This window comes from Lasioglossum baleicum, unplaced genomic scaffold (assembly GCF_051020765.1).
Source record: "Lasioglossum baleicum unplaced genomic scaffold, iyLasBale1 scaffold0205, whole genome shotgun sequence".
Taxonomy (NCBI): Eukaryota; Metazoa; Arthropoda; class Insecta; order Hymenoptera; family Halictidae; genus Lasioglossum; species Lasioglossum baleicum.
Window position 1 is genome coordinate 123,426 of NW_027469265.1, and position 10,164 is coordinate 133,589.

At 50.1% G+C, this 10,164-nt stretch overlaps 2 protein-coding genes across 2 annotated transcripts; both read right to left on the reverse strand.

Annotated features, from left to right (window-relative positions):
• Nucleotides 1-4,421: 4,421 nt before the first annotated feature.
• On the reverse strand, nucleotides 4,422-5,900 carry LOC143220107 (uncharacterized). Its single transcript, XM_076445848.1, has one exon. The coding sequence runs from the start codon at nucleotides 5,898-5,900 to the stop codon at nucleotides 4,422-4,424; it is 1,479 nt and encodes a 492-aa protein (XP_076301963.1).
• A 48-nt stretch (nucleotides 5,901-5,948) lies between these two features.
• On the reverse strand, nucleotides 5,949-9,680 carry LOC143220108 (uncharacterized). The gene has a single exon (XM_076445849.1). The coding sequence runs from the start codon at nucleotides 9,678-9,680 to the stop codon at nucleotides 5,949-5,951; it is 3,732 nt and encodes a 1,243-aa protein (XP_076301964.1).
• Between the last annotated feature and the right edge of the window lie 484 nt (nucleotides 9,681-10,164).

Consider the following 10,164-nt stretch of genomic DNA (forward strand, 5'->3'; position numbering starts at 1 on the left):
TTATGCGTTATGCGTTATGCGTTATGCGTTATGCGTTATGTGTTATTGCGATATGCGTTATGCGTTATGGGTGACGCGTTATGCGTTATGCGTTATGCGCTATGCGTTATGCGTTATGCGCTATGCGCTATGCGCTATGCGCTATGCGTTATGCGTTATGCGTTATACGTTATGCGTTATGCGTTATGCGTTATGCGTTATGCGTTATGCGTTATGCGTTATGCGTTATGCGTTATGCGTTATGCGTTATGCGTTATGCGTTATGCGTTATGCGTTATGCGTTATGCGTTATGCGTTATGCGTTATGCGTTATGCGTTATGCGTTATGCGTTATGCGTTATGCGTTATGCGTTATGCGTTATGCGTTATGCGTTATGCGTTATGCGTTATGCGTTATGCGTTATGCGTTATGCGTTATGCGTTATGCGTCATGCGTCATGCGCTATGCGTTATGGGTTATGCGTTATACGTAATGCGTTATGCGTTATGCGTTATGCGTTATGCGTTATGCGTTATGCGTTATGCGTTATGCGTTATGCGTTATGCGTTATGCGTTATGCGTTATGCGTTATGCGTTATGCGTTATGCGTTATGCGTTATGCGTTATGCGTTATGCGTTATGCGTTATGCGTTATGCGTTATGCGTTATGCGTTATGCGTTATGCGTTATGCGTTATGCGTTATGCGTTATGCGTTATGCGTTATGCGTTATGCGTTATGCGTTATGCGTTATGCGTTATGCGTTATGCGTTATGCGTCATGCGTCATGCGCTATGCGTTATGGGTTATGCGTTATACGTAATGCGTTATGCGTTATGTGTTATTGCGATATGCGTTATGCGTTATGGGTGACGCGATATGCGTTATGCGTTATGCGTTATGCGTTATGCGTTAGGCATTATGCGTTATGCGTTATGCGTTATGCGTTATGCGTTATGCGTTATGCGTTATGCGTTATGCGTTATGCGTTATGCGTTATGCGTTATGCGTTATGCGTTATGCGTTATGCGTTATGCGTTATGCGTTATGCGTTAGGCATTATGCGTTATGCGTTGTGCGTTATGCGTTGTGCGTTATGTGTTATGCGCTATGCGTTATGCGTTGTGCGTTATGCGTTATGCGCTATGCGTTATGCGTTATGCGTTATGCGTTATGCGTTATGCGTTATGCGTTATGCGTTATGCGTTATGCGTTATGCGTTATGCGTTATGCGTTATGCGTTATGCGTTATGCGTTATGCGTTATGCGTTATGCGTTATGCGTTATGCGTTATGCGTTATGCGTTATGCGTTATGCGTTACGCGTTACGCGTTACGCGTTATGCGTTATGCGTTATGCGTTATGCGTTATGTGTTATGCGTTATGCGTTATGCGTTATGCGTTATGCGTTATGCGTTATGCGTTATGCGTTATGCGTTATGCGTTAGGCCTTATGCGTTATGCGTTATGCGTTGTGCGTTGTGCGTTGTGCGTTATGCGTTATGCGCTATGCGTTATGCGTTATGCGCTATGCGCTATGCGCTATGCGCTATGCGTTATGCGTTATGCGTTAAGCGTTATGCGTTATGCGTTATGCGTTATGCGTTATGCGTTATGCGTTATGCGTTATGCGTTATGCGTTATGCGTTATGCGTTATGCGTTATGCGTTATGCGTTATGCGTTATGCGTTATGCGTTATGCGTTATGCGTTATGCGTTATGCGTTATGCGTTATGCGTTATGCGTTATGCGTTATGCGTTATGCGTTATGCGTTATGCGTTATGCGTTATGAGTTATGCGTTATGCGTTATGCGTTATGCGTTATGCGTTATGCGTTATGCGTTATGCGTTATGCGTTATGCGTTATGCGTTATGCGTTATGCGTTATGCGTTATGCGTTATGCGTTATGCGTTATGCGTTATGCGTTATGCGTTATGCGTTATGGGTTATGCGTTATGCGTTATGCGTTATGCGTTATGCGTTATGCGTTATGCGTTATGCGTTATGCGTTATGCGTTATGCGTTATGCGTTATGCGTTATGCGTTATGCGTTATGCGTTATGCGTTATGCGTTATGCGTTATGCGTTATGCGTTATGCGTTATGCGTTATGCGTTATGCGTTATGCGTTCTGCGTTCTGCGTTATGCGTTATGCGTTATGCGTTATGCGTTATGCGTTATGCGTTATGCGTTATGCGTTATGCGTTATGCGTTATGCGTTATGCGTTATGCGTTATGCGTTATGCGTTGTGCGTTAGGCATTATGCATTATGCGTTATGCGTTATGTGTTATTGCGATATGCGTTATGCGTTATGGGTGACGCGTTATGCGTTATGCGTTATGCGTTATGCGTTATGCGTTATGCGTTAGGCATTATGCGTTATGCGTTGTGCGTTATGCGTTGTGCGTTATGCGTTATGCGCTATGCGCTATGCGCTATGCGTTATGCGTTATGCGTTATGCGTTATGCGTTATGCGTTATGCGTTATGCGTTATGCGTTATGCGTTATGCGTTATGCGTTATGCGTTATGCGTTATGCGTTATGCGTTATGCGTTATGCGTTATGCGTTATGCGTTATGCGTTATGCGTTATGCGTTATGCGTTATGCGTTATGCGTTATGCGTTATGCGTTATGCGTTATGCGTTATGCGTTATGCGTTATGCGTTATGCGTTATGCGTTATGCGTTATGCGTTATGCGTTATGCGTTATGCGTTATGCGTTATGCGTTATGCGTTATGCGTTATGCGTTATGCGTTATGCGTTATGCGTTATGCGTTATGCGTTATGCGTTATGCGTTATGCGTTATGCGTTATGCGTTATGCGTTATGCGTTATGCGTTATGCGTTATGCGTTATGCGTTATGCGTTATGCGTTATGCGTTATGCGTTATGCGTTATGCGTTATGCGTTCTGCGTTATGCGTTGTGCGTTATGCGTTAGGCATTATGCATTATGCGTTATGCGTTATGTGTTATTGCGATATGCGTTATGCGTTATGGGAGACGCGTTATGGGTGATGCGTTATGCGTTATGCGTTAGGCGTTATGGGTGATGCGTTATGCGTTATGCGTTAGGCGTTATGCGTTATGCGTTATGCGTTATGCGTTATGCGTTATGCGTTATGCGTTATGCGTTATGCGTTATGCGTTATGCGTTATGCGTTATGCGTTATGCGTTATGCGTTATGCGTTATGCGTTATGCGTTATGCGTTATGCGTTATGCGTTATGCGTTATGCGTTATGCGTTATGCGTTATGCGTTATGCGTTATGCGTTGTGCGTTATGCGTTAGGCATTATGCATTATGCGTTATGCGTTATGTGTTATTGCGATATGCGTTATGCGTTATGGGAGACGCGTTATGGGTGATGCGTTATGCGTTATGCGTTAGGCGTTATGGGTGATGCGTTATGCGTTATGCGTTAGGCGTTATGCGTTATGCGTTATGCGTTATGCGTTATGCGTTATGCGTTATGCGTTATGCGTTATGCGTTATGCGTTATGCGTTATGCGTTATGCGTTATGCGTTATGCGTTATGCGTTATGCGTTATGCGTTATGCGTTATGCGTTATGCGTTATGCGTTGTGCGTTATGCGTTAGGCATTATGCATTATGCGTTATGCGTTATGCGTTATGCGTTATGCGTTATGCGTTATGCGTTATGGGTGACGCGTTATGGGTGATGCGTTATGCGTTATGCGTTAGGCGTTATGGGTTTTGCGTTATGGGTTTTGCGTTATGCGTTATGCGTTATGCGTTATGCGTTATGCGTTATGCGTTATGCGTTATGCGTTATGCGTTATGCGTTATGCGTTATGCGTTATGCGTTATGCGTTATGCGTTATGCGTTATGCGTTATGCGTTATGCGTTATGCGTTATGCGTTATGCGTTATGCGTTATGCGTTGTGCGTTGTGCGTTAGGCATTATGCATTATTCGTTATGCGTTATGTGTTTGTTTATGCTTTTCAGAGCTTGTAAGACTCTGTATCCGTTTATTATAAAAGTCAACAGTACTTGGTACAAATCGTCGGTATTAAATGCGCGTTTCACGCGTTGCTCCGCAAATGAGTTATAACCACGTGCGGTCGATTGTCGGCAAAAGAGATTAGTCGCTCGCACGTGTTTCCCGAATCGTATTGCGTCGCGATCGAGACAAAGGACAAGACTGACTCATTACCGTATCGTGTACATTCACGCGTTCTCGCGAGCGATGAGAACGCGCCCGTGGGTCTAGCTAGTATACAAGACGCGGTATTTATGAAACAAGCGAAACGGCCTCAACATACCGCCCTCCTCGCGAAGTTATCCTTAACTGAGCGACAAGGCAGTACTTTTTCCATAACGGCCTAAGCAAAACAACGCGCAATGGGCAAGAATAATCGGGCTCGCGTGCCCGAGATTTGTCCCCTACGCCGCCCGCCATGAGGAGCTGGCTACACAGTCGTCTGGGGAACGCGTGACTCCATGAAATGCACGGCCACGGTCTCGTTGATGGGCAGGTGGATAAGCCGATGGACCGGTCGCCTCAGTTGGGTGGTGGCCGTCCTGAGCGTTACGACTCTGCAAACCCCGTCGGTACCCCGGTGCTGGCGGACAACTCTCGCCAGTGGCCACTTGGTAGGTGGAAGGGGGTCATCCATCAGGATCACCAGGTCCCCGACCTGATAATCGTAGCCCGGGCGGAGCCACTTGGAGCGCTGCTGCAGTTGGGTGAGGAATTCTCGCCGCCACCGCTTCCAAAAGTGATTCCGCATGAGGGACAGGAGCCGCCATCTGGAACAAACTGAAACCTTCTCGTTCGTCTCTGTAAAAGGCTCTACAGGAGCCTTGAGGGCTGAGCCGATCAAGAAGTGGCCCGGGGTCAGCGCCGATACGTCCTCCTCGTTGCTGCTGAGCGGGCCGAGAGGTCTGGAGTTGAGGCACGCCTCGATTTGGTGACAGACAGTTGTAAACTCCTCGTACGTGAGCTTGGCATCCCCAATGACCCGCTTCAGATGCCTCTTGAAGCTCCTGACATTGGCCTCCCAAAGTCCGCCAAAGTGCGGGGCTCGAGGTGGGATGTGCGACCACTGGATCCCGTCCGCTGCTATGGCTGCAGCGATTTCCTGAGTCATGGCGGAAGTAGCCTCAAATAAGCGACGGAGCTCTGCTGCTGCTCCTTGGAACGTCGTACCGTTGTCGCTGTAAACGGTGTGACATAATCCTCGCCTTGCGACGAAGCGCGCAAACGCGGCCAAGAATGCTGCGGTCGTGAGATCCGAGACCACCTCTATGTGTACAGCTTTTACCACCATGCAGATGAAGATGGCTACATAGCCTTTCGAACACCGCTGACCTCTGCCTCCGGATGTCTTCAGTAGGAAAGGCCCCGCATAGTCCAACCCGGTGAATGTGAACGGGCGAGCTGGGACCGTGCGCACCGCCGGAAGAGGAGCCATTTGCTGCTCCGCTGGGCGAGCGTTAAACCGTGCACATGTGACACACTTGCGCACGACTCCTCGAATTTCATTCCTTCCTCGGACTACCCAATATCGTCTACTCAGTTGACTTTGGACTAGCACGGGCCCCCCATGAAGAGTGGAGCGATGAGCGTCCGCAATGATCAACCGCGTAACGTGGTGCCTGCCGGGAAGAATGATCGGGTGCTTCTCGGATTCAGTCAGGAAGGAATTGTCGAGGCGACCACCAACTCGTAGCACGCCTTCCGCATCAGTGAAGGGGAGTAGGCGACGAATGGAACTGCGTGCAGACACCGACCCTTTCGTACGAATCGTCCTGAATTCGTCCGCGAACTCCTCGTTTTGCACAACTCGGAGAAGAATAGTTCTGCCTCTCGCTAGTTCCTGCGCTGAGAGCCAAGTTTTTCGTCGATCCAGCGGGGACAACTTGGCATTGGAGCGCCAACGGACCATGTAAGCGAAGACCCTGATGAGTTTGTGCAGGGAAGAAGATCGAGCGCACTACTCGGACCAAGACTCCTCTCCTCTTGCCACACAAACTTCCAGAGCCGCCATTGACCTTGCCTCTAGGTCAGTCTTCAGCTCAGCAAGAGGACCCGGCCACTCTGATTTTTCTAATGTTATCCAGCTTGGACCGTTCCACCATAGTATTGACTCTCGCAGTTGCGTCGGTGTGAAACCCCTGGTTGCACAGTCCGCCGGATTATCGGCTGAGCGTACATGCCGCCAGGTAGCATGGGGCAGCGACGTGAGAATCTCACTCACCCTATTCGCCACGAATGGTTTCCACCGAGAGGGGTGCCCTTGCAGCCATGCTAAAGCTACCTTCGAATCCGACCAGCAATGAATGTCAACAGGTTGAGAGTCTAATTTCGACAACAGCGAATTAACGAGACGAACTAACAATTGAGCTCCACACAGCTCTAGCTTGGGCAGGCTGATGACCTTAATTGGAGCGACCTTGGACTTCGCCACAATAAGTCTGGAGACCTTGGTGTCAGCAGCCACCAGGTACAGTGAGGCTGCATATGCGCTCTCCGATGCATCACAGAAACCGTGTAGGTCCCACTTAGTGGTTCCAACAGTTCCAAACCATCGTGGAATTCGTAGTTCCTCCAATTCGACCAACTGACCTTTAAAGGTCGACCAAGATTGTGATAATGTGGCGGAGACGGCTACGTCCCAATCAACGCCCTGCCTCCATAAGGTCTGCAACAGCAGCTTTGCACGAACCAACACGGGAGCAAGCCAGCCAATCGGGTCAAACAATTTGGAAACTTCCGACAAGATTGACCTTTTCGTGACTGTCTGGGGAGGTTCGACTAGTGCAATTTTGAAGCAAAAGGCATCCTTTTGCGGCATCCAACGCAGGCCTAATGTGGACACCGCCTCCTCGACTCGAAACTCCCGTTCAGCTACGGCAGGACTCTCGGGTCCCAGCTCCTGCAACAACTCTGCGTGGTTTGCAGCCCACTTGCCCACCTCCATTCCTGCTGTTCTCAGGATGCTTACTAACTCGTCTCGCACGAGCCTAGCTTCCTCGAGGATATCTCCCCCTCCGTAGGAGTCGTCGGCATAACGACCCTTCCTCAATATTTGAGCACCACGAGGAAAGCGCTTCTGCTCGTCATCTGCCAGCTGGAGCATGCATGCGTTGGCCAGGAATGGAGCACAGGTCGTCCCATATGTTACCGTGACTAAACGAAACGGAGTGACCACCTCGTCCTCGTTGAAACGCCACAAAATGCGTTGCCAATCAGCGTCATCCGGCTGAACGAGAAATTGTCGAAACATTTTTACTACATCACACGTAAAAACGTATTTCCGAAAGCACCAACGAATGATGATGACGAGCACATCTTCCTGCAATTTGGGCCCCGCATGCAAGCAGCTATTCAACGAGACCCCGGCGGAATCGGCTTGGGACGCGTTGAAGACTACGCGTATTTTCCCTTTACCGCCGTCTTTAAAGACTGCATGATGAGGGAGATAAAAAACGTCGCTCTTACCCGACTGCTCGTTGACCACCTTCTCCATGTGACCTAGCGCCTGGTACTCCTGCATGAAGACTTTATACGGTGGAGCCAACTCGGGTTGTCTCACAAAACGACGCTCTAATCTCGTCAAGCAAGCAGCAGCCGTGGACTTTGAATCAGCAAAGACAGGTTCCCTAGCAAACGGGAGCCTGACAACGAAGCGACCATCTGCCCTGCGCGAGTGAGTCCTCCGAAAATGATCGTAGCACTCCTCATCCTGCGGAGACAACTGGGGCGGCTTGTTGACTTCTTCAATTTCCCAGAATCTTGTCAACGCGGAGGTTAGCTCTCGGTCCACAGCAACGTGAAATCCCGATACCTCCGCTTTCCCTCCGGTTTCTTGCACAGGTACTTTTCCTAGCACGACCCAGCCGAGAGAGGTTTCCATTGCAGTGGGTGCCCCCGGTTGTCGGTCGATGCCTGGCCGTATCACCTTCGCAAGAGCCTCCGCATTCAAAATGCAGTCGATGCGCCCTGGTTTGAAGTAGACCGGATCCGCTAGTGGTCGCGAGGCAAGATGTGGCCACGCGGTTGGGTCGACAGGTAGACGTGGCAGCAGGGACGTCAACCTTTTTAAAACCAGCGCTGTAAAATCGAGAGAGAATTTGTCGTCACGCTCCGACTTGAGCGTTAGATGGACTCTGCATCTGGCCACCGCTGTCCGCTCGGCTCCGACTCCATTGACCGCCACATGAGTCGACTGGCGACGAAGTCCAAGTGCCTGTACAGCTTGCTCTGTTACGAAGGACTCCTCTGCGCCCGAATCCAGCAAGGCCCTTACGGTGATGGCGGCACCCGGTGACTGGAGCACGACGCAGGCAGTTGCCAGCAGCACAGTCTGTCCCCCAGTGATGGCGAGCACAGACGCCTCTCCCGGCGCCGATTCGCTCTCCGCATTCTGCAACGTAGCCACCGCAGCGTTCGAAGTGGCTGTCTTGTCCTGGTGCAACTTCGTATGATGCTTTTCATGGCACACGGAGCACCGATATTTTGAGGTGCAAGCCCCCACAACATGCCTTGCGCTCAGGCAGTTGAGACAGAGCCTAGCCGTTTGCACGTGGGCTCTTCTATTTGTCGGAGGCGCATTGGAGAAGACACTGCAACGCCCAATGAAGTGTGGTCCGTCGCAGAACGAGCATTTGTCCGGCTCTCTCGTAGACGAGTTCCTCGGCGTGGCAACGTGAGCTGAAGACTTCTTCGTTTTCTTGCTTTCCTTGGCCTTGGACGAGGACTGCGACTGCTGACCTGGAGCGGACGTTTCCTCTCGAACGGACTTGGACCGGTCGCCCACGACAAGGTCCAGAGTTCGTATCCTGTCCTCCAGAAAGTATTTGAACTCTGCGAATGTGGGGAATTCGTTATTTTTCTTCTTCTCCAGCTCCCTAGCCCAGTCCAACCTCGTCGGAGTTGCAAGTTTGCTCTCGATGAAGTAGATTAGGACGGCGTCCCAATGCTCGACCGGAAGTCCAAGAGTTCTAAACACGTTGATGCTCTCATTCGTCGTGTTTAGCAGCTGGTTAATGTGCGTTCCGGTTTCCTCGACGCTAGCCTCTGTTCCAGTAACGGCCTGCATTTGCGTGCTGAATCGGAGGAACCTGTTGTCGTAGCGTCGACACAGCGTTTCCCAGGCTGTAAGGAAGTTTGCGCCTACCATCTGGATGCCCTTCAACCTTGCCTGTGCCTCGCCTGACAAACAGTTTAATAAGTGTTCCAGCTTGATAACCGGCGTCATCCCTTTATCTGCGATGACCAAGGAGGTAAAACGCTCCTTAAAGGCTTCCCAATCGCGTTGAGTCCCATCGAAGCGGGGCAGTTTTAACCTTTCGAATGTTCTCTGTACTGAGTTCTCCGCGATACTGCGGTCATGCGTTGCAAGAACGTGCGTATCGGAAGGGCCCTGGAGCTCTTTTGATTTTTCCTCCAGCCATGCTTTTGCGTACAGATACGCTTCCATTGTGGATCCATACAGATCTGCCTTGAAGTAGGAGCGGTCGCTTAGGCTATCCATATGCTCTGCCAGAATCAAGTCTCGGTCTTGGAAGCCTTTCCAATACTCCTGCAGGAGTGCCTGTCTCGCTTCGACATCCGACAACGTAAGCTTATCGGCGGCCTTCTTTTTCGTAGTGTTGCCCACGAAGTTTAAAATGAACACCGCGACACGCTTTTGCGCTGTGAACAGTGCTTCATGCCCCGTCATTGTCAAAGCCGATCGACTCCCGTATTGCACAATCGAACGAACCGAAATTGTACAAGTTGCAGATTGCTGCAAATACTGTCTGCAAATTGAAAGCAATGTACCGAGAACACTCGCGACGATTATGTGAGACGCGAAGCAAAGGCGATCACACCTGTCGCGATGCGAACCAAACGACCACGTTTTCGCTTGTATGTGTGCGTGTCGCGTGCGAAACCGCTGATTCCCGATGAACCGACACCGATTTCGAACGAGTGAGTGCGACGAAGACAGCAATAGTCTCGACGGTTTTGCGCGTATTCGGAGTTTGTTTTCGATTTCGCGCTCGCTCTGTCTCTCTCGCTCTGCTAGCGTCGCGTTTCGCGCACCACGGCGTGACGTCACAAAGGTTGAAATGTCCGTTAGCCTCGTGGAATCTGTTCGATTTTTCACCGATTACGCTCACTTTGACGCACACACTGTATCTGCACCAACGCACTTTTTTCCG

Excerpts from the sequence above, each read along its gene's own strand:
- LOC143220107 (XM_076445848.1), bottom strand. The coding sequence starts at position 5,900 with ATGGTCCGTTGGCGCTCCAATGCCAAGTTGTCCCCGCTGGATCGACGA.
- LOC143220108 (XM_076445849.1), bottom strand. The coding sequence starts at position 9,680 with ATGACGGGGCATGAAGCACTGTTCACAGCGCAAAAGCGTGTCGCGGTG.